Genomic DNA, 25,585 nt, shown 5'->3' on the forward strand with positions numbered 1-25,585 from the left:
AATCCCTAGCTATGGCGAGCTTGTACAGGCTTTCAAGTAGCAGACAGAGTTATATAAAAAAAAATGTTTGGAAGGCAAAAGAATGTTATGCATGCAACAACAGTTTAGTCATTGTAATTGACATTCGTCTTTTGGGGGATAAGTTGACGGTTCAACGACTGCATCTTTAAAAAGCGACGAAGGATTATGATAAAACATTGTGATATAGGAACAAAAACAACTAAAAGCAAGCAAGCAAACAAACAAACAAACGAACAAACAAATCCACCGACCAGAGAATTCTACTGCAATGTTATGTAGGTGATGACCATGAGCATTTCTTACGCAATTACTGACGCTGAAGACATCATCTGTTTACTATTTTGACAGGACAGCCAGGATATCAGCAAGATCACTGAGCTGATCAGGGAGGTCCCTGAGCCGATGAATATCTTATGCCTCATTTAATGTGTTGAGAACACGTGATGTGGAGTGTTCTCTTTACATTCGGCTGTATATATATATGTATATATATATATATATATATATATATATATATATATATATATATATATATATTTGTCAATTTAACGGGGGGGGGGGGGGGGTAGTCACAGGCGTTGACAAAGCCACCGATGCTGTGATGCCCAAATGAGGTCCCTATTGCTTGCAAATTAAAACGACCATTTTGCTGGAACTTCTATATCGATTTGGTAGTAAGGTTTCATTGTATTTTATATTAAATGAAAGTCAACTTCAAATTGGTGTAGAGTAATTTAAAGAGGCTGTACAGTACTGGTTGAGGTGGGGATTCATGTTTTTTTACATTCCTAAGTGAGATAATGAGAAACCTCTTATGAAATATGAAAGAGCATGTCATTTTAAGAAGGATTCAACGTTTATTTGATAAAAATTAGTTTTCAAATGACTGAGATATCAAAAAAGTTATAATAATAAAAGACTACAGGCCACGCCTTTTATTAAGACCTCTTTGTTTCACCTTGTTTTTGGATATCTCAGCCTATTTAAATCCGATTTTCATCAAATAAACTTTTGATACCCCTTATAATTGCATGCTCTTTGACATTTCATAGAGTGGTTTCTGAATATCTCGCAAAACGTTAAAATCTAAATCTTCACATCGACCAGAACTGTGCACACTCTTTAAAGGGATAGTATAGTTTTGGTTGAGACCTAATTTCAGGTTTCTAACATTTTTTTTTTGGTGAGATAATGAGGAACCTCTTATGAAATATGAAAGAGCATGTAATTCTATGAGGAATTCATCATTTATTTGATGAAAATTGGTTTTGAAATGGCTGAGATATCCCAAAAAGGGCAATTCTAATAAAGTGTGGGACCCACACTTAACAACGATCGCTTTGTTTTACTTTGTTTTTGGATGTTTCAGTCATTCCAAACCCGATTTTCATCAAATAAACTTTGAATTCCTCTTAAAATGGTATGCTCTGTACTATATCATATTTGTTTTCTTGGTATCTCGCAAAAAGTTAAAAGCCCAATTTTCATCTCCACCAATACTGTACCATCCCTTTAACCTAAAAACCAAACCTTCCAGATGTTACTGAGAAGAGACTAATGATCCACTTTCTAGTATTTTGTGTTGTGCCACAATAACGTAGTAGATGAGGAGAGCAGTGAGAGTTTGTAGCAGGCCTTGTGACACGTGATTCACAGGACAGATTATGTAACATCCGTGTGATTAATTAAGTCCTCACGGTCATTGCTTGCCACACAGCGCATTTGTCTTGTCTCGTCCCGTTACCTCCCCACTTTCATTACGATTTTCCGTTCATGTCGAAAAAGCTAGATTACATCACATGGCATTGAGAAGCTTCTATAATAAAACTTACGTAGTTTATCATCTAACTAGACGTCATCTCGTTTAATGACATACAAAGGGCATTCCAGACGACTTCCATAATTTTACATCATGTAGTACATAAATCGATAGTGCCATGGATAAATTTGTGAAATATGTTGTGGTCCTTGAGAAGAAAAAAAAATACTCTTAAAAAATTTCGAAACAAATTACACTGAACAAGGATAATGACATATAGGAAACTCACATATTCCTGTAATGTACCAAAGTAATATCATTACAAGACCACTTGCTTAACAAGCTCAGTCGTTTAGAATCCGTGCATGTTTCTTCTTTTGTTCTGCTTCCATGAGTATTAGCACTCATTCATGCATTCTCGTGCATGGTAAAGTTGCTCTGTCATCACCCTTGTTCACTGTGATTTGTTATGAATTTTGGAATTATTTTTATTACTTATCCCAATCACTGTAAATTCTCTAGCTCTGTACCCAGCATAACCAATTTATAGATGTTCAAATGCAAAAGTCTGAAAAATCGTCAGAGGTTATCCTTTAAGCACTGTTCTTAAACGAGAAGAATTGTATTCAGTGACTTTAACCCTTGGTGGTGTGCCGCATTTTCGTTTTGCTCGTGGAGGGCGCAGTCAACAGGGGCCTAGTAGGGTCCGAAGCGCAAGACCTGTTTTATATAATTTCCAGTGATTGAAGTTGACATGGCTGTTGAACACCTACATACCTTCTTTTTATCACGTATTGTAATAGAGTTTAACTATCAAAGATGTCATAAGCTTTATAGGAGAATGCCTATCAACAAGGGCGCAGCAAGGAAACAACCAGAAAGTTATGCTCTTAGCCAATAATGAATCTTCAGCAAAAATTACTTTCACTATCGAGTGACTAAGATGGCAAATTGAAAATGTATTTTGGACAAAGGCCAGGGGTCTCACTCACATGAAACATTGAAAACTTGTTTTCGGTTCGTTTTGGCACGTTTTTCACTGCATGAGTTAGGATGGCACAAACTTTTGCTTTGTAAAAAGTAGTATGCATGAAATATGTTATAACATTTTAAAGGTTTACTATGTGTAATCACGGTGCATTGGTCGCAGACAGATATGCAAATTAGGCGAGTTGATAATCGAATGGCCTCACAAAATTTAATTTCCCATTGACCTTCCCGACATTAAATCTTGACTAAATCTAATTTGTACGCATCAAAAATGTAGCCAAGAAAACAAAGCTTCGTTTTATTTGCACGTGTTCTTCTACGACTGTAATTGTAATGTCTTTGTTCTGTGGAAACATACAAAATCTTGAAATTTCGTAACTTCCTACTTTTTGCCTATTTTGAGAAAATGCCTCCCATTTTCTATTTGTTTGTGCTCTATACCTTCCACCCTGGGAAATATTTAAAATTAAAAAATATTTAAATTATTTGCTACAGGACGTTTCCTGCCCATTGTCACTTGTACTTTCCCAACCTGACACATTGCGCCAAAATGTCTTTGGCAATATGAAACCCTACCCCCCCCCCCCCCGAGAAAAGAAGAAAATGAATCAATAAAACTTTTTAAAAAAAATCAGAGGTTGTTCAATGAAGTCTGCATTCCACCTGCTCGATCTGGCTTGGCACTGACCAAGGGCGCGAATAATATGCTCTACTTCAAGAAGGATATCATAGCGATGTGTACATGAGGCGTAGAAAGGAAAAAAAGAATAGAGAGCGAAAAGGCAGCTTGCAGATTTACGTCTGCGATGTTCGTACGAGAACAGGTGTGGGATTAGATAGAGCTTAATTGGGATTTGGACTATCGAACGTGCAAGTGCGCGTCCACGTGACCGTTGCCATGGCGACAGATGAGTGAAGGAATTTAGAGCAAAACGTGCGCATATATCGTCGTTTGAGGGCAACAGAAGGGTGAGGACGAGCTCTCTGCAAGGACGCGACGCCGCATTAGCTCAGTTTTCATCTAAGAGTCTTCCTCACCTTTCGGTGTTAATCACCTAATACGTCTGTGTGTGAAGTAGCCAGCCATCTTTGCTGATTGAATTAAAAAGAAAAACAGCAATAGAAACAAACTGGCACTTGAGACTGACACATTAGATTTTGAACAAATACCGTATATGTCCCCAAAAATACAACGGGACCCTCTGCAATGATATCTTTAAAAATATTGAATCAATCTAAATACAAATTCAGGGTATGAAACTATAACTCATTGCCCACATCTTACAGAAAACCCCATTCGATTTGCTTCAGTGGTCAAAGAGAAATGAGGAGTTTTGTAGAGGATGTCGGGAATCTCTTCCCTCCAAGTTCTGTATATTGTCAGTGATTGTATTCACACACAAGATCATCGAAGTGCTGAACTTGGAAGAATCAGACTCATGATAATGCTTTACAACAATCCACATTTCTCTGTGACCGCTTAACCGAATTGAATGGGGTTTTCTGCAAAAGAGAGCTAAAATGTTATATTCAAGACCCTGAAGTAGCATTTAGACAATTTAATCATATTGGGTGTCAATGCGAAAATCTGATTGCAATTTTTTGGGGGGACATACTGTACATACGCATACACGTTAAGAAGGTCATATACTGTACAACTATCTGTGGCATTTTATGACAATATACTAGTTCTATTTCAATCTAGTTGTATTTTTGTTTCTTTCTGCCCTGTGTTTCTAGAGCAATGTTAGGTTCCATTTCACGGAGCTGGGGAGCGGTCCACCTGTGCTGCTATTCCATGACATTCCCGACACTTGTGCCTCATGGAGAAATCAGGTAATACATGTACTCCTAAAAATCCCAAATGCTCAAACTTCTTTTCGAAATCACGTGATGAATGGAAATCAAAGCTATTAAATCGAAGTGTGACGACAGTCGAATTTGCGTACATAAGATGTGAAAGTAAAGACTGTGTACTCTCCTAAGCCGATGTTGCTTTCGAGAATTCATTTACGCCACTGATGTTATTATGTTTGGGATGAATGCACCCTAGAAGCACTGCTTCTTTAGCACTACTCCCCAATTACAACACTCAAAATATTTTGCAAACTTATAAATTTCGTTTATTGTTCATTGTAAAGTTTAGATATGCATTTATTTCTTTTGTGAAAATTCATATTCGTATGTTTATGTTAGAGGCATATGAGTATATATTTCAATATATTTATGAATGAATGAATAAACAAAAACACTGCGTAATAAAGGGTAGGTGTAATAAGCCAAAAGTAAACTGAAGAAAAAGAAATACCAATTCACTACTGCAAAAAGAAGAAGAAGAAGAAGAAGAAGAAGAAGAAGAAGAAGAAGAAGAAGAAGAAGAAATATCCACTCCAAGTATAGGCTCTTTTTTAAAATACTATGATAATAGACTATACGAAATAAATATGATTTTTAAAATCTATACGTGACGTTTTCTTATCTTGTTCTGTTCTTCTGCGTAGCTCCCCCTCCTGGCCTTGTGTGGTTTCCGAGCCATAGCACTGGACCTCAAGGGATTCGGCGAGAGTAGTAAACCTGCAGGTATGCACTTAATTCATTACATATGCGCGGAGAATATATTCTTATAATCATATCTTCTCTGTATATTCTATGTGTATATTATAATCTATATCTGCATACAAATGTAATGTACGCATATATTGGTATAAGTGGCAAACGAATGTCATGTATTTCCCTGCCTACGTGAGTCGTACGCATTATCATGTTTCCGTATACCTTGAACGTTAATGCACAGGGCCACAAATACCCATGATGTCTTTTCCCCCCGAATTCAGATAACAGATATGAGGCGGGATCTAAAGATGCCCCCGGATGGTATATCCGTCTATCTATGGACATAACGAGTCTTCGGAGTCTTACGAGTCTTTGAGTCATAATTTGAAAATGTAAAAGAAGACACGCTCTTGAACAGTCGCGATGAATTCAGTCATTCCTATGTCTTCGTTGTTGTTTTCTACCCTTCCTGTTCAAGACATTTAAAATCGTTTCTGTGGCAACAAACAAACAAACAAACAAATTCTCTGAAGGATATGGCCTGATGCAAAATAGATTAAAGAAATACTTGAGGCAAAATTACCTCGGCAACTTGAAAGTCGCATGTTTCTTTTTAAAAGTTTGCATTGAGTGATGTGCGAAGAGTCTGTAAAATGAAAGGCATTACTCTGTGGGGGACATTGCCCGGGAAAATCATCCCTTCTACAGAATCTACGGCGAAAATAAATTTTCAGTCCGTTTTCTTATGAACAACGAGTGAACACCTTTACGTGACGAACATATTTTACTCACGGTTTCTCGAAATCGAATGTACGTCTTGTAAAAAATTGTCAAACGTGATTATATAGTAGCACTGGTCATGTTGCAACCATAGCTATATCGCGATATTCTTTCATTTTCATTTCTTTTGTACAGATTTCGAGCAGTACAAATTACAGATTCTTTGTCGGGTGAGTACTATAATTTATAGATAATTCGTCTACATTACTAGGGATTTTGTGAGAGGACTCATAGAAGACAGTCAGATGTCTATTCAAGGTGGTATATCCAATCTATACGGGGGAGGTAATTAGGAAAGCAGTTCGTAAGTCCTTGTTTTCAAGCCAGTGTCGCTTTCTTTGTGGACGCTCAATTCACATCATGGTATCAGTAGGGTTTTCACAATGGGTAAACGTGCGAATGATCTTCAAAGTGATACAAGATGAGGGGGAACATACTGTTAGGAATTGTGGATTTGTCATAAAATCTAGGGACATTGCAGGGTTGCAGGGACCACGAAAACTTCTTAATCATGTTTGTCTTGCGGTTGAAAGAGAAATTCAGCAAGCAGCGGCCGTTTCCTCGCCGGGGTAACGAGCCAATTTCCGGCCCGGACAGAGCCGGGAGCTCGACGCAGGCCGAGCTTGGGTGCTGTCTCCAAAGAGTTCCAATGTCAACGGAAACTCGCCATAAAATTCGGTTATTGTTCCTTCATTGCACACGTTGCACGCTGGTAGATTTCACGCATCTCCCAACCCTGTACATAAGCGATGGCCGCGATATGAACGACCCCCAATAATTGCGATTATGATAATGATAATAAATGATCAGATAAAAACAAAGAGAGCACAAAACTTGAAAGCTATGTTTGATACGAAAATAGAAGGTAGATGCTCAGGATTTTATGATTTCATGGTTCAGAACAGGGAAGATAATGATAATTACGACGATGATGATGATGCTGATGCTGATGCTGATGATGATGATGATGATGATGCTGATGCTGATGCTGATGATGATGATGATGATGATGATAACAATAATAATAATAATAATAATAATAATAATAATAATAATAATGATAATCGTTATTATTATTATTATTATTATTATCATTATTATCATTATTATTATTATTATTATTATTATTATTATTATTATTATTATTATTATTATTATTATCATTTTCATCAATATTATTGTTATTGTTATTATAAAAATCATCATCATTATCATCATAGTTTTATCCAGGGTAGCCTCTATCAGAAATATTGCCAGATATATCCATTTTACACCTGGGTTGAGAGGGACACCATGGGACCGTTAGTGACAACAGCCACATTTCTATGACAAATTTGCTCTCAGCCAATCAGATGCAAGGATTTCAGTAGCTTATCACAACTATGACAACTTGTCACTGATGACAAGTTTTGTGAAACGGGGCCCTGGGCTAATAACATCCCGTCCATGGACGTCGGCCTAAGCACTTTGCAAATCTCGAACTCGGGTCCTCCGTTTGAAAGTCAAGAGTAATCCACTATGCCAATGTGATCAGTAAATCTATTGATTGTGTACCTTCAAGTTCAAGTTCATGTTCAAATTTATTCGTTTTTTCCACAATATATAAACATAAATCTCACTTACTTGAGTCACAAAAAACAATGCATACAATTTGTACAGAGAAAACAAAAACTAACAGCAGTGATACATTGCAATAGTTGTACTGTGTGAAAAAAAAACGAAGGGACCCACTAAAAAGTCAATGCTTGTAGAGTGTGGGCCCCTATTATCTTATTGAACTTTACTCAAAAGTTTTGAATTCAATCCAGTTCACCAAGTCATTTCTTGAAATCGGACTCGACATAACAATCATCTGTGAAAACATGAACCCTTGGTATTATGTTGCATCATGCTATAAAGAAAACTAGTCCTTGCCATTTAAAATCCAATAATCATGAGTCTTCTCCAACATTCAGAAGATTTTTTTTTCTCTCTCTCTCTCTCTCTCTCTTTTTTATCCCTCCAAATCATGATCTCTGCAGGACACGAGGGAATTCCTGGAGGCGCTTGTGAGTATACTTCATGTTATTTTGTGATATTTCTTTTTTGATGATGATAATTATATGTGTTCGCAGGGATTATGTAAATTGAATGGATATCTATTGAAATAGATATTTGGCATAAAGATGCAATACTGCTGGATTGATAAAAAGAAGTTACTCTCATAAACAACACCTGACTTCTATTCCTTGTCCTCCCCACTTTGGCACACAGGGCCTGGCGCAAGTCACTCTGGTCGGCAGAGGAATGGGGGCGGCCTTCGCATGGACTTTCGCTAATCACAACACCGACAGAGTGAGGTGACTAAAAGATTACTTCTTCATATTGTTGTTACTGTTTTTTTAATGCTATCGCAGCGGTAAAACGCAAAGACTAAAACAAATTCCTCCCCCCCCCCAAAAAAAAAGAATAAATAAATAAATAAATAAATAAAAAATGAAAAAATGTTGAAGCAGCAGAAAAATGGCTATAAACAATAGCTAAACAAACAGAGCAAAAAAAAAAATGGCATCATAAATGTGTACATACGAATGATTGACGCAAAAGCTAAACCAATCCTGCAGCGTTTTGCTCTGGGGTTTTAAAAATAAGAATAAAGGAAGAAATTGGACTGCGGCAGAGGAGGATGCTGATAAGAATTTTACGGCTCATGAGGGAGAGGAACGTAACCAAACTGCCAGAAGTTTTTTTTTTGTCTGCACACGCACGAAGGAGAGGATTGCTACGGTCAAAGGTAGAACTTTATCGCGGTAATGCGTAAGTCTAGCAGATGTCGTAGTACTTCTGTGTTCTTCATACCGATGGGGACATTGAAATATATAGGCCTACACGGAAATCACATCAGTCTTAAGTCTGTCACCTTTTTTGGGTCATTGGACTTGCACTTGCACGCAACAGCAAAGAAAAGCTTTTTTTTTTTCATTAAATCTAGGTATTGCGCTAAAGCGATAAAATTTGACGGTGGTGACCGCTTTCAATAATAACGTAACTCGATACTCCTTATAAAAATATGCCTCACGGCCTTCGCAACGCAACCTAGCATGCCATTATGATTATGAATTTGCTTCACGGGTAATTACACACTCAATGACACTCTATATAGTTTCGTCAAAATGTAATCAATATAAAACTTGCGTTTAATCTACCGCAACATTGTGAATTGACCTACAATGTTGTTTTTTATTTTGTTTGTTTTGTTTCGTTTTGATTTGCTTTATAAGAGACAGGTGAATTTCGACCTATAGTATAGATCCCAGAAACGAAATGCCTACATTTCGATCGAAAGATGAAACAAAACTCATCTCACCTTCCTTTTGTTTTATCATAAATTCATTTCCTGAATCGTATCAGCACCTTTAATGACATTACTCCCTCTGGGTGGCAAACGAAATAGAAATAGAAATAGAAATTGAATTTGAATTTGAAATTGAAATTGAAATTTATTTACCAAACAATAAACAATAACATCGATAACAGACATTAAATAGTCAAAAGTTGAAGAACATTACAGTTGGTATTAGAAAAAAAGAACCAGCATATAGCAAGCAGGATAGTCAAGGCCAGTCCTCTCAACAGTACAAATTATATTACGTATTTGCAATGATGTTATTGATGTGTGTTCCCCGGTCGAGCTGGTCACTAAAACTTAACAGGTCAGACATAATTATTGGCTAGTTTACTGGGTCATGACATAAGTAGCATAAGTATAAGTAACATGAGTATGAGTAGCATACTGGGTCGGACATAACGGTATATAATTAGCATACTTGGTCAGACATGACGGTATATTTAATAGTGACTTGGAACCATGATAGAGCGCTGAGCTGCTTTAGGTCTTATGAACCAAGGAGACAGGTCGAAATATCGTTGCAGTATAGGTCCTTGCAATAGGTGAGCGATTGACAGCGTGAAAGTATACCTTTAAAGGAAATAAAAAACCCTAAATATAGATGTGGATTGAGTGAAAGCAGCAATGTTAGTGGAACACATGATCAGTGAATGTTTGAGGAAAATCGGACGATCCATTCAAAAGTTACGCATTTTTCAAGCTTCGGTGCGGTCGTCGCAGGATAAGACGATTTCTGCAGTAGATATCATGATTGTGTGGACAACAATATAGAGAAGATTCAATGTTTTCCCTCTCTAGCATAATCATAAAAGAGCACTTGACTTACCTCTTTCAGAGAACATGAGGAATAACATTACCCTAAACATGTCTCAGTAAAAAGTCGATGGAATGTGTACTTTTCATTAAAAAAAAAGAAATTGTGCATGGAAGTTTCCTTATCTACCGGTGTAGGCACCGACATTTTAGAAAGTCATAAGTATTGAACGGATTGTTTGATTTTCCTCAGACTTTCACTGATGTGCTCAACTAATATTGCTGCTTTCACTTAATCCACTTTTATCTTTGGCCTTTGGTTTCATTTAATCATCCAAGCAGCCTTTTATGGATATATCATTACTGGTGATGTAATTGGCGCTCTCGGACATGTGAAGTTCAGAAGAGGGCCAACTTAACATTGTTTTCAAATTCATGTATAACTACTTTCATTCATTCCATGCTAATTAAATGAATAACCAGAATTAGACCCATTTTACATGCATCAATTGTTGCTTTTAGAGTACGGACTGTATGAAGGCAAAGTTCTGGTTATTCGGAGAAGCCTTTGTCGAGAAGGACTGGCGTGCATACTGTAGATGATCTATCGTGTTTAATAATGAACATGAATGGTTTTTGTTGATCTTAAGGAGGTTGAGTTTTCAGCTGTCGGATTATTATGGATAGTTAGAAGGTGACGTCATGTATTTTGTTAATTTTTCTTCCTTTTTTATCTCGACACAGAGCCGTAGTCGGTATCCACACGTCACCTCCCACGGAAGGCATTGCGGCCTGGTTGTGTTACCGCCAAAAGTCTGTGCTGGCACGGTGTGGTTCGTGCACCAAACACCGCCCTCAAGCGGTGAGTCTATCCTCAGTGTGTTGTCGTGTTTATACTCCTAGAATTCATCAAAGATATCAGCACCTTAAAGGAGACCTCCGGATGATTTTCAGACTTTTACAATTGAACAACTATAGTCATGCCAAGTACAGAGTTTCAGAATATGTAGTGATTGGGATGAGGAATAAGAATGTTTTCAAAATTTACAACAAATTGCAATGAACAAGGATGATGACATGGCAGCTTCACCATGAGAATGCATGAGTTGGGGCTCAAGGAAGCAGAGCAAAAGAAGAAGGTATGCATGGATTCTACACAGGTGAACTTGTCAAACAAGCAGTATTGTAATAGAATTACACTGCCCCTACATTTCTGAATTATGTGAGGCTCCTATGTCATCAACACTGTTCAGTATAATTTTTAAAGATATTTTCACAGTATTGTTTTTCTCTGCTCAAGGACCAAAATATATTCCACGAATCTGTACATGGATCAGTTGATTTATGTACTACATGATATGAAATAATATGAAAAGTCGTCTGGAATGCACCTTTAAAAAAGAAACCATGATAATGAAAACAAAAGTGAGACGAAAATGCTCCCTGTTATTTGGAAATCGACAATAGATTTAGATCAAACAAAAATTAAGATGTTCATATTCCCATCGACTTTAAAATGTGACGTGCAATTTTTTTTCTTCCGTTGACAATATTAATCCTCAGTGTGCCACATTGATTTCTTGTCCATTGGTTGGTGTGTGAAATCAGTGCACAATGAACTCACTGGCACAGAGAGGGTTAACTGATTTCTGTTGTGCCAAGAGGATCACTTTTGGAGAATGCGTACTTCATATAGGGTCAAATTCGCAAGATGACATTGCTACAGCTCAATTTCATTTACTTTTTTTTTTAGCAGGTAGAAAATAGAAAAACAAAAGATTCTACATTTTTTGTTTGAGTTGTGTATTATTTGTTTCAATCAAATCTTATAGGTCGGAGTAAAATTCAGTACTTGCAGTCACGCAGAACGATTCTTCGACATTGCGGTCAACCCTTCACACATCGTGGTGAGTTGTTAGCATTAAATTCAGGTTCAACGAAGTTAAAAAGTAAGAACAGTTAACTGAATCTGTTAAAATGACAAATACGTAGATACGTTAGATACATGTTTTTCTATCAGCACTTTTCCTCTGTTTTGTTCTGACTAGGAAATGAAACTGGTGATAACTTTGATCTCGTTAACTAAATGTAGCAGGAAAAAAACTTTAAACTCAGGCACACTAATCACATTGTGCTCGTCAAATTCTTCGAGAATACGTTGGTATGAATATTATCCAACGATAACTTTAAGCCTTAAGCTCGTGTTATCTCAACACTAAAAAGTTAATCAAATCATGGATCGATCAGGTCTTTTCCGTGAAGGTTATAATAGTAGAGCGGTTAAGCCCTCAAAATCATGATCGAGAATCGTGCAAAATTTGAATAAAGTATGAAACTTTCACCAGTGTTAGTACATACCATAAGATTCATTTTAAGATCGGGAGGTAAGTCTGATTTGACCTCTGATGACCTCCAGAGGTCAATGAACTTTGAATATCAGAATATTGATATTTGGAGGCGTTTGTGAATGATAGGCTTAGATCTTGGTTACGCTGCACTAAATATGCATTTGTACTACAAATCTTCCGATTCCACAGGACATTGACAGGATTCTACCTTTGACCTCTGATGACCTTTAGAGGTCAATGACCTCAAAATACCGTAATATTGATCTGAGATGTTATTAGTTAATGATAAACACGGTTACGATGTGCAAAACAAGCATGTATCTCTTTACCTGGGGCCACCTTCCTCGTCAAGCTTAGCTTATGATGATGGTCCCCTGCATTTCATTTTTATCATTTCCTATTGCTTCCTTTCATATATGATATTCGTTCTTGAAAAAAAGAAAATGCATGTAAGATCCAAACGTCACGAATATTAGCTGTGTAAATGACTATGTAAGTATTTTGTTGATTTGTTGATTTGTATTGATTTTGAAATGCAGAAATAAAAACTGAACTGAACTGAACTGAACTGAACAATGATGACGTTGGTTGCCATAAGGACACTAATATTCATCTGGGTTATCATTTTGATATCCAAGAAACAATAAAGTCTTTACCAGGGGTTACAGAGAACAAGTGAATGAAGAAACTAAAAGACAGTGGGCGAGTTAATCAGAAATTGAGATGAATCATAGAAAATTGAGTTTTCACAGAAACGAATAGGAGGAGCAAATTGAACATTTGACCGGTAAGGAATTAATTTCTAGTGAACACCACACCCCAATATAAGATTGAGCCAATGAAATGCTTTAGGTAAAGGAAGTTTGTAAGTAAATTAGTTATAAAAAAAATATGTCTCAGCCGAAAAATCAGTTAGAGTGGCAAGCACAGTGGGAGCGGCTTCACGCTATGTAGTGAGGCTGCAGAGTATTTTGGAATTTTGAGGAACTCTGAGAATAGTTGAAGACCACTGAGATACAGTCAGGAGTTCCCCTTTCTTGGTACATCATGCCCCCCCCCCCCTCCCCTGCAAGTCAACCAAGTAATCTTTATTGACGTTGAATGCACCATCGACTACCTACGCTGTGAATGTGATGAGGATCTGTCATGACTGAACCGGCGAGCAGCAGGACATTAGGAAAAACTTTGAGTCACGACAAGACGAAACTTTGGTTTACGCCAATTTGGAGTGCAATTACAAAACTCCAAATAGTCAACTGGTGTCATCGGAGATGTTGAAGCGCCCTGTCAGACTGATACAAAGTGGAGAGTGATGGTGACGAAGAGAATACTGACAACGTGACGGCAGACCGCTCAACGGACGGCCCATTCACACTGACGAGATCGACAATGACATGCAGACGAGGACCTCATTCGTCGACCGAGAGTAATCATTTAAGAGGCATGACTTTAATTTACGTTTGAAGACATTTTAAGAGATGTAGTAGTCTGTTATTATGTTAAGGGGAAAATCATTCTACTGTTTGCAGTCTTGTGAACATACTTGTATCTTTAGCGAAAACTGTTCGAGTACGTGGACAGTGATAAGTAGGCCCCTATAAATCACTGTGTCGAGTAAATTATGTATGAACCAGATGGCTTCTTTTGAACATGTATTGTGTTGAAAAGTTCTTGGTAATTCTTTTCCAGGCAAAATTTGTACATGAAAATTCCGATGTTAAAAGCATGTTGTGAGAAATGTAAACAGTATGTGCGAATGCTTCTATGTTTCCTGCTAAACTTGTTTATTAGTGGGGAAAAGAGAAGAGAAGTCTCGCTCTACCACGTTTACATACCACAACATACCTAGGTGTTTCACATTGTTAGTGGGGAAAAGAAAAGAAAAGAGAAGTCTCGCTTCATGAGAGATGTTCAGCTCCCGCCCGACACCACAACGCCTACGGATGTCCAGGCTGAAGGTGGGTTTGAATGTCTTATAGGGCCGATAGAGCACCAACAGTAAGTGCAGATTAATTGGCACGCTATCTTTTGAAGAGAAACAATGCTTTGTTTCACACAAGATGATAGCTGAAAGACAACTGATAATCATCCGCTCATGTGAAATCAAGCAGAAGTTTTTCAAAACATTTCAAGAGGCATCTTGGTGAGTTACAGTCTGTTAAACATGCCAATATACTGTGAAAAACAAATTGAAGGCCACCTGCAATAGGCCACCTGCAATACAGCCTCGCATTTTCCGACATCACAAAAACTTTGATCAACACGTTCCATATATACTCGTGATGGAGAGGGAAAATGATAAACAACAACATTGCAAGATTGATGCATTTCTGCCAAGACAGCAGACAGGAACTGATTCCACGTAAAATACATAAACATGTATTTTGATTTTTCCGTGTAATTCTCCCATATCATTACACACAATCATTACACACATATACTTGATATGGTATTCAGCTCACTGTGTGCAGACTAAGCACGACCCGATAATTCAGAACCTCTGCCTGAGAAAGGATTGTAGCCTATCCCGTGAGTCAAAAAGAAGCTTTCTTATCATCTCGTGCATCCTGTACTCTATGTGCAATGCACTCATCATACAGACAAGCTTGCCTTCACCCAAACTGTTTAGATATTGCCCAGTGGAAGACTCTGATGATCGCATACAGTGGCTGTGCACCTACAAGAACGCTGGTCTGACCTCAGGATGTCTATCCAGTTTACTCGTGGAGGAGATCTGTGTGCCGATCCGTGCAATGTACGTAGGCTCAATCGCGTGCTTCACTGAAGACGCAGATGCTGCCCTGTCTTGAAAGAGATCAAGGGTATAGATCTAGACCAATTTCAGCAGGTTACACTGAATCATCACTTGCTGGCAGAGAGTCTTAACCGGGTCATGCAGGTGATATTACCCGCTGCCAGCGTACCCTGATGCACACATTGGATTCAAACCGGATGGCGGCCATATTGGAAACAACCAATATTTGGGCATGGGGGCACAACTCTTGGCCATCAGGCCCAAATAGTATCGAGCACAAAGAAGACAGTTAGAGTAAATAGTAGTTCCACTCCTATTTGGAATTGAGGTACCTAAACAAGTCATAGAAAAATGCCCTAAATTGCCTGACGTAATGACCCAAACTTAATTGGATGACAGTAGCAAGTTGCAAGACACAGGGTTGCTTCACGTGGAATGCATGTTATGCCTCACAGTATGTCGCTTTCCAGATGGTCCATGACGTCACTGCATGCTCCAGGACCATGAGTCATTCATCGGAACCATACAGCCCACGAGCTTGACACTGACCAACAAGGCCCGCCAGCTCGAAACTAGGTAGCATTGCCCATGAGCCTGACACTTAGGCAAACCAGGCCCATAAGAGTGCGACACAAGGGGGAGGGGGAGGTCCACAAGACCTACACTGAATAGATTAAGCTTTCTGATGTAATACATATATAAATCTCGTGGGCCTTGTTTTCGTCGAGTGTCGAGTTCGCGGACCGCACAGCTTGTGGGCCTATTATATTTGATGTGGAGCTCATTGACCTTGTTCATCTAGTGTTTAGGTCACGGGATGTATGACTCGTGAGCTGCGTAACTCATGTGCTATACGACTCGGGTTGTCTGGCTTGTGACGTACACCTGATGACGTGGGCCTGTTGTTTTCTAGTTAGCATCTGTCACCCTTTCATCCAGTTCAAGGGACTTAGTTTGCCATATGCCTGTTCACAAACTATTAAGCATCAACCCAAAATATGGTATTCCTCACCCCACCTTCCATGTTTAAGCGTACAAATTTTGTCCAGTGCAAATCGGATAATGTTGCACATAAGTTCATGCAAGCTAGTCTGCATAACTAACCCAAATATATATATTATATTTGAAGTCACTGCCATCACTGAAGACACGTAGGCTTCATTTCTGAAGTAATTGACCGCTCACATTCCTGAGACCTGTTACTATGAACCAATGCTTTGTGGAACGTGCATACATACTTTGATTATAACGTCAAGGCGTGATTTGTACATGATTGCACATTTAGGATTAAACCAATGAAGCCAAACATCAATATTTGCAATCCTACACAAATTTTGATATTCTAAAAGTCTGACCACACGTTGTCCTTAGAGGTCAAAGTTGAATATACACAGGGTAATGACCAATGTTCTGTGGAATGAGAAGACACTTCTTGTAGTATAAAATAATGCTAATAGCATAATGCATCATTGCACACCAGATATACAATTAATCATTGAATATACGTCAAATATCAATATTTTGATATTTTGAGGTCTTTGACCTGTCACAGTCCTCAGAGGTCGAAGGCAGAGACGTGTAAATAATTTCCCTTGATCTGAGGAATAGGAAAACGATTCAGTTGTAACACAAATGAATTTTTAGGACATCGTTATGTTTATCATTAACCAATTGCACCAAATATCAAAATTCTGATAATTTGAGGTCATTGACCTCTGGAGGTCATTAGAGGTCAAAGGTAGAAACCTGTCAAGGATCTATGGAACATGAAGACAATTCCTCTGTAACAAAAATTAGTTTTTAGTACACCATTACCATACTTAACATTAATAAATGGCGCAAAATATCAATTTTTATCAAATTTTGAGGTCATTGACCTCTGGAGGTCGTCAGAGGTCAAAGGTAGAAACCTGTCAGGGTTCTATGGAGCATGAAGACAATTCCCTGTAACAAAAATGAGTTTTTAGTACATCATTACCATATTTAACATTAATCAATGACACAAAATATCAATTCTTATCAAATTTTGAGGTCATTGACCTTTGGAGGTCGTCAGAGGTCAATTCAGACTTACCTCCCGATCTTAAAATCAATCTTATAACATGTACTAACACTGGTGAAAGTTTCATGCTTTAGTCAAATTTTGCACAATTTTTCGGCTTATCTGCCCTTCTATAAGAGAGAATCTTTTTTACTAATTATTGAAATCAGATTTATATTTAATCAGAAACTTTATCTTCAAAATTCCTCCTTCATTTTTGTAATTTCTTTGTATTATCATCTGCAGGAAAATGACATCGGTGAAGTCTCACTCCCTGACGTGTGTAGAAATGGTAAGGAAAAGCATCTTTCCTCTGTAAGTGCAACTTCTATGAAACAGAGTATCACATCAAATTTGGGAAGCTTGTTCATTTTTCTCTGAAAGTAGCAACTCGATGTCAGTAGAATCGCAGTATGCTTCAACGAACTCACTTCAAAAAAAAATGTAGTCCCCTCAAATTAAAAAAAGAGCGACTAAAGAAGAAATGGCCAGAGGTATGCCTTCGAGATCAATCTATGTAAACATATACTACATACAACCTTTTCAGGTGCCGTCAAATACTTTTTTTGAACCCATCATCATACCGGATACGTGGGACTGTACTACAACTGATATGCAGGCAAACACATTGCGTCTGATATCATTTTCATCCTGTGTGTCATTATTTTCATTTGCAGATGATTCATCGCTTATTGGCACCCCGACAAGGCTCTCTCTCGCCAGCCTATGCCCACATCGTTGCAATACGAGGAAAAAGCCGTCCAGAACGTCAACGAAAAGGTGCAACTTTTATATCAAGATCCTGTATGCCAAATGCCAATTTATCGAGCGAAAACTCAATTAGTATTAACATAAAATCGCGCTGTACAAACTCAAAACATATGAGCCTTTGTCACTTTTGTTTGTGCCCATTAATTTGTAAAACGGTGTTAGTGTTGTTTTGTTTAATCTTTACTTGTTTGCTTGTTTATTTACTTTATGGCCGGGGTTGAGGTCACGGTTAGGTTATAATTGTTATAGGAACAACGTTGTTTTTTTCTCCTGATAGGATGCTGGGTTTTTTTCCCAAACTTTTTTGCCCTCCATGGACTATTTTATTGTCTCCATATCAACATAATACAAAACTCAGAGCATTCAACAATAATCTCCTTTTTTTTTCTTAATATTTCTCTCATAAACATTTACACAAACAAATGTTGGAGTGACTGCTACTTTAAACTGAATTTGTTGAGAGTACCCGATACAGAATAAATATATCTCTCATCTGCATGATAGTCAATAATATTTTTCTTCATAGAGTTAAACCTAGGGACTTTGTTTTTTAACTTTTATACGAACAGTTGTTGCTTAATCAAAATCACAACACAATTTAGAGCATCGTTTCTCTTTTTCTTAAAACCAAAAATAATATTTTTTCAGGCTAAATTTTATCTATGCTCTAGAACCTTCATTTATCCATTTTTCAGTTTCGTTCCAGATTGACTTACTAGTTTCACATTCATAAAAGAAATGTAGTCTTCTTTAAGTTTCTGCAAAGTTGATTCTTTGTGTATGTCTGCCTTAAAAAGGTGGGGGTGGAATTATATACTGTATAGACCGCCTTCCCTTCGGTCATACTGACAAAATCGGTCATCTTATGTGTTATGCAATGCAATTCTTTAAAGGAATTTCTGCGTTATTGCTCTTGGAGTTGTTTTCTCTGTCAGTTCAGTTTGACTGATGATTAACCAAGAGTTGGCCTACATAACTTGAACCGCTTAGGAGAACATCGATTTATTATGACAAGCCTAGTCAAAAAAGAAAATAACGTTATTGTTCGTGGTTTTTTTTTCTCCTTCTTCTTAAGAGCTGCAAACTTATCTGTAAAGTTAAAGTGTTTGATTCCTGAGCATTATGGATCAAAATGATTCATCATCGAGGATATAAATAGCATATCGCTCCTCAATCTCATCAAACCGTATCGCATCGGAAACATCGGAAAGTGGTCCCACGTGACCCGTAATCTCGTGGGGGAAACACTAAACATGAAATGGAAATATTACAAATCCTCGTTCATCGCGACATCGGTTTCCTGGAAGTACATAGTGAAGGGAATCGGAGAATCTCTCCCATTTCCTGGGAAAAAAAAAATATTGCTTACCTGGACCCTGTTGAATAAAGAAGTCATGCCTTTTTATTTCTTCTTCTCCTTCTTCTTCTTTTGTTACTGTTATTTTGGTTTTGAATTGTCCTAGTGCTATTGTGTTTTCTAGTCTGTTTGTATGAATAGCACCAGCGCGCTTTGAAACACCAGTATGAAGTGCCATATAAATGCAATTATTATAATTATTATTATTATTATTATTATTATTATTATTATTATCATTATAATTATTATTATTATTATTATTATTATTATCATTCTCATTCTCATTATAATTATTATTATTATCATTACTACTATTATTATCATTATTATTATTAAAGGAGAACTAAACCCAAATATATTATGTGAATGGAATAAATGCAGATTGTAAAGTGTCATCATTAATACCAATATTATCATCATGTAAAGTTTGTGGAAGTGCTGGTTGTATGTCTGCATCATTTGCTGTACCTGTTATAACTAAATGATATGAACATCGTTTCATTATCATATGAACTTCATTTCCATATGAACTTGATTATCATCGGTATTTATCAACTAATCTTTCGTTCACCAAAATCGTTGCCAAAGGTATCACGTAGTTCTGAAACTGGAAATTCCCGTGTAGAGACAAGGCGGCATGAGTCAGGGGGGAACGGGGCGGGAACCTCACCGAAAGTTACCAGGTGTGAGACCTGGTACATCGTTTTTGCTTGATGTGTTTTTTTCTTCTTCTTCTTCTTTTCAAGTCTGGTTTTAATTGTTTGTTTGTTTGTTTGTTTCTCCAGAGAGATCGGCTGGTTCAGAAACAACACTGCCAACTGGGAATACAACCGGAGACTGCGAGGCCGGATGGTAAGTTCTGAAGGAGAACTTGAACAGAACAATACAGAACAGAGCAGCATACAAAACAAACAAAATAATGTTTCTTATTTTTCCTTTTTTTTTTCCTGGGCTACCGAGCTGAAATGCAAACACAGCGAAAATTAGACCTACACGTATCTACTTACTAGGGCTTTATGCAGTATCTTTTAGAACAGGACTAGCTGGGATGTCAATTTGATTGCCAGGTAATGTCAGGTAAAATGGCTGACGTAGCTTATTTTGGTATCTCATTATGTCATCGCAGATTTATGACATATAAGGGCATCGAGAAAGCGTCTTTGTCTGTGGTTCTCTTCTAGTATATATTCATTTTTCGTAGGCGGTGTTAAAGGCATGATTTACCATTTGCAGATGAAACAAAAGCCCACCAATAGTGGTTCAAAGTAGTTCTAAAATGTGAGCTAGAGATAGAAGCAACCAATGTAAAAATTTGAACCAGTATAATCAACGCTAAGTATTGTTCAATATGCAAAATGTGAACAATAGTTTTAATAAAAATGTTTCCAGACTAAACCGTCTACAGCTGTGGTTTATTGGGGAAAATAGTGATATTTCCTTATATTTTAGGCTTTATTGTGAAAAGTTTATATGGTAGGATATTTTGTGATACAACTGACCCTCACATATGCATCAAATGGGACATCTTTAAAAATTTTAAATCACTGCTTCCAAAGGTAAACTGGACCTTTAAGCTACTTGTTCAAGAGTCAGCATATGAGTTACCACGATCGAGGTATGTAGGATGTACTTAAATTGCTCATGAGTCAATACGTAACTGTCAGGATTTATGCCAAGCATATCCCTGGGTATAGACCTGCTATAATTTCAGTTGGGATGGTTTTAAATGTGTTAAATGGAAAATGTTGTGGGTGTCTCGAAGAGTTTCTTTTTGAGCCCTCTGTGCATTACTGTATGACTCACTTGTTGTCAGGTGAAATTCAACATGACTCTCCTATACCAGAGAGAGATAGTCACACTAGGAATTATAGACATTAAGAGTGGAAAATGATTGCCAGTTACAAAAGAAATGTTCAATTTACTTCCATTTCAGCTTAAAATTCCAGCGCTGGTCGTGACTTCGGGCCAGGGATTGAAGGGAGACGTGGTGGACGTCAGCAGCCTGCAGAGTTGGGTAAGACCAGCTGATTACGATGACCAGATGTCATAGCCGTCCAAACATGATACACGTCTGAAAATCGGGAAATAGAATCAATCATGTCACAGGACATCTCCTTCCTTTATCTAAACATGAAACCATCGTACCAACTTGACGGACCATAGGTTATAAGTGTATCATACATGGAAGAGGAGATTAAAAAACTTTTCGTTCCCATCTTAGACGAGTTCTTCAAAATCCCACGGCTTATAGACTTTGGAGCTTCAGTTCTTCTTGAACTTCTACAAATCTGAAGTATGTATGATTACAATCTTAACAGATGTGTATCTTTTTTAATACAACTTTGCTGATTCTTGTCTTTATTTTCAGATTCCGGAACTGGATCACAGTCATATCGCGGAATACGACGCTTTGACAGAGAAGGAAAGGTAACTAAAGATCTTCTTTTTTTTTTTAAGCGCCATGAGCACAGAAAGGGGAAACTCCGCGCTATACAAATAGCCACTATAATCATTATCATTATTATTATTATTATTATCATTGTTATTATTATTATTATCATTATTAGTATTACTATTATTATGATCATTGTTATTATTATTATTATCATTATTGTTATTATCATTATCATTATTAGTATTACTATTATTATTATCATTATTATCATTATTATTATTATCATTAGTAGTAGTAGTAGTATCATCATCATAATCATTATTATCATCATTGCTATCATCATTATGTTTCTTACCATTTACATAAGATTTTGCTCATCATCATCAAAGGGTCCTTGGAAGAATAAAACGCAGATATCAGTGAATGGAGTCTCAAATATCTGTGCAGATACTGTGAGCATGATTTTGCAAACATAATTTTCCCTAATATTTGAACAACTTCTTGTGGTTATGTCAAGGAACATCGAGAAGTATCGAGCTGCTTTGTTTTTTTCATACTCCGCGAACATTTTTCTTTTTTTTTTTTAATGGTAGCGAGTATTTCAGAATGCGCATGCTTCTGGAGCTCTTCTTTATTTTTTGCGCATCATTTCATACTCCTGTTCCCTTATCTAAAAGTCTTGGAGTTCCAGTCACGAGATGACGCCTTACGAAAACAGTCAAACAGAACAGTTGAGATGGTGGCTTCTATTATATTTCCGTGAAATGATCATACTAAGGGTAGACCACGGTTGAATCTTTGGTAAAAGTTCTGCCCTTCTAAACTTCAGAATGCGACGGTTTATTACAGAAGTTACGAAGGCGCCACGAGCATGCTCATCGGGTTTAGATATGAACATCCAGATGCTTGTTTGAGAAACGTTTATCGTTACAAGCAACTGGATACTTTGATGAGACTTTCAAAATATAATTTTCAGGTATTACACCAAGTCAGAGTTAGATATAACATGGGCTTCAAAATATAGTGTTTCAAATGCCTTGGTAATGGATGTAATATCAAGTGAATGTGGGCTGAAAATGTTACTCAAAAGCTGTCCTATTTTTCTTATTCTTCTTCTCTAGGTCCAGTGAGCTGAACAAAATTCTCCACGAATGGTTGTCCAAGATCCACAATGGCGAGAACACACCCCTCATTCCTCTCTAGACCCTACATCAGGGTCCAGCGAAAGGATCGGAAGTACGGATTTTATCGGGTCATCGAGGACACCGTGGTCGCCGACGCCGGCGAAAGAGGACTGTGTCGGCGTCGTCGCACGTCGTCGTCTCACGCGGCGTATAGGATACAAGAGGCTCCCGCGGGGACGGACAGAGTGACTTCACACTCGAACTCGAACAAATTCTAAACAACCGTTCGGAGGAAGAACTCTCCATTACATCAATGAAGTGATACCTCCTTGATCAGATCAAGAGGGAAACATTTCATTTCATTTCCTTTCATTTCATTCAATTTCATTTATTTTATTTTCCGTCAAAAATGCAATTGCAATAAAACGCTTTGATTACACAGAATTTCACAAAATCACTACAGCATTGTAATAAACGAAAATACTGTGAACTGAGGTACAATCATAGATGTTGTGATTTTTATGACAAAACCTACTGAATCCAAATCGTTGAGAAATGGAGGGGACTGCTCAAAAGCAGGGTTTGTAGTTTGCAGTCTCCACATAAGCAATAACTAATTGTTGAATTAGCACAACTAGGCAAATTGCCTTGAAAAACAAACACGAGGTAGCTCTCTGATAAAGAAAAGGAGAAAGAGAAAATGGATTAGCGTTGAAGAAATAAGAGGAAGAGACTAAAAAGGACAGGGAAAGGGGGCGACGGAAGAAGAGTTGAAAGGTCAAAACCAACGCAAACGATGCACGAGATGCATACGCTTACTGAGGTACAAAAGGGGAGATTGTATCTTGAAACGTTTCACCTGTTAAGGATGCACAACACACTTGCAGGTTTGGAATAGTAAATGTACTAAATGTTTCCTGGATTTCTTTGGTATAATTCTATATGGTTTTGAAATAGATAGCCTTAACTTGATGTAGGGGAAGTGATGAAACTTGCTGGAGGTATGATTATATACAACTGAAATGTTATACAACACGTCATTGTGTTTTTATTTGTTGTGTGCTCCTTGAGTGTATTTTGAAATACATGTCAATACCATTACCCAAGGTATGACGTCAGTGGTGTTATGTTGGCGCGTAACTTACGTACTGTAAATGTCTGTAAATCAATTTGTATATTTTGGAACATCTATTATGCACAGGGATCAGTGATCGTAAAGAATGCTTCATGTAATGGTGTCGTATATTCACATTGTCGTGGCGCTTCACTCCATCTGGTCGTTACCTCTGATTAAATCAAGAGAGCAAAATTAGACAATCGACATTCAGAATAGTCATAGAGTGTCAGAAAATGTTAGAATATTATTGGATTTTCTCATTCCATGCGTTCACACAGTGACACAATCTCGATCATAACGAAATGTGCAGAGTATAATAATATTATACGGTGAAAATGCTCTCTCCCCACATGTATAATAATAATTGATTGGCGAGCATTTTTTTTTTCTTAAAGCAGTTGAAGAGAAGAAAATGACTCACACCAATTATTGTATATTCTTAGTTTTAAATACTGAACTAGGAGCCACAGCAAGGAGATGTTTTGTTTTTGTTTTTGTGCTTTGTTTTTTATAAGGAGAGGTCATACCTTTTGATTATCGACCAAAAAATAATCATCTTACAATATCTTTCATGTACAAGTCAAAGGGAGAATTTTTAGATTATAACGAGATTCATTATCTTGTATACTCTGCATAATTATTATGTGAATGTATATCATTATATCGCTGTTTGTGGAAACTGTGGAAATTGAACAATTTTTATAACTGAACATTCTTTCTTTTTCGCTCCGATTTCACTACTTTAAAAAAAATGTTCTGTTTGTTGCACTGTACTCAGTGCTGTCTTCTTGAGCGCGATGGAGTGTGTTACCTATTCCTTCATCGTTGAAAGCTGGGGATAGATTTGATCTATTCTCAATGAATCGAACCTGAGGCATTGGGTGGAAGTGATTTCGGTCCCATGTGTACGGCATTTTCATGTTGTTAGACAGTGTTTTACTGAAGACTCCCAAATCCCAATCGGAGGACCCGAGAAGTTCGATTCCTGCCCAGAGCTTACGTCCTTGGACAATATGTTTTTTTCCCACCCTCTCGACTTAGGTGTAAAAATGGGTACCTGGTAACGCTAGAGTAATGGCAGGGCCCTCTAAAACAGAGCAGTGGCAACACTGAAGAGGCTACCCTGGATAAAGATGACCTTTATTAATATTATCATTTTTGGGTAATGCATTAACTTCGTGCAACAAGTTTGTTATCTGTCATTTATGTTTAGCATTAATTATTTCTTTCTATGCATGTCTGTATGGGCGTAAGTTTCGCAGGGAAATGTCTGCAACTATTTACTGATGTTGTGCATGTTGATATGATTAAGCTTAAGACTAACTTTTTAAAACCAATTCAGCTCTGCCATCTGCGTATTTCTCTAGAAGATGATCCGTTCTTGGTTGTTCACTTAACGCACCGACGACTCATATTTTGTAAATACTTCACCT

General features: G+C 37.4%; 1 protein-coding gene across 1 annotated transcript in view; it reads left to right on the plus strand.

Moving 5' to 3' along the window:
• The window catches only part of LOC139718291 (bifunctional epoxide hydrolase 2-like), a 78,108-nt gene extending 54,994 nt beyond the window's left edge, over positions 1-23,114 (plus strand). The window contains exons 7-19 of the mRNA XM_071629775.1: positions 4,511-4,606; positions 5,272-5,350; positions 6,239-6,273; positions 8,125-8,151; positions 8,357-8,442; positions 10,989-11,106; positions 12,077-12,151; positions 17,635-17,680; positions 18,066-18,168; positions 20,302-20,368; positions 21,450-21,530; positions 21,885-21,943; positions 23,033-23,114. Of these exons, the coding sequence (XP_071485876.1) occupies positions 4,511-4,606; positions 5,272-5,350; positions 6,239-6,273; positions 8,125-8,151; positions 8,357-8,442; positions 10,989-11,106; positions 12,077-12,151; positions 17,635-17,680; positions 18,066-18,168; positions 20,302-20,368; positions 21,450-21,530; positions 21,885-21,943; positions 23,033-23,114 (954 nt within the window). The remainder of the gene's footprint in view (positions 1-4,510; positions 4,607-5,271; positions 5,351-6,238; positions 6,274-8,124; positions 8,152-8,356; positions 8,443-10,988; positions 11,107-12,076; positions 12,152-17,634; positions 17,681-18,065; positions 18,169-20,301; positions 20,369-21,449; positions 21,531-21,884; positions 21,944-23,032) is intronic.
• Positions 23,115-25,585: the final 2,471 nt, after the last annotated feature.

This window comes from Diadema antillarum, unplaced genomic scaffold (assembly GCF_040938485.1).
Source record: "Diadema antillarum isolate AM-2024a unplaced genomic scaffold, OU_Dant_1.0 scf00000092, whole genome shotgun sequence".
Lineage (NCBI taxonomy): Eukaryota > Metazoa > Echinodermata > Echinoidea > Diadematoida > Diadematidae > Diadema > Diadema antillarum.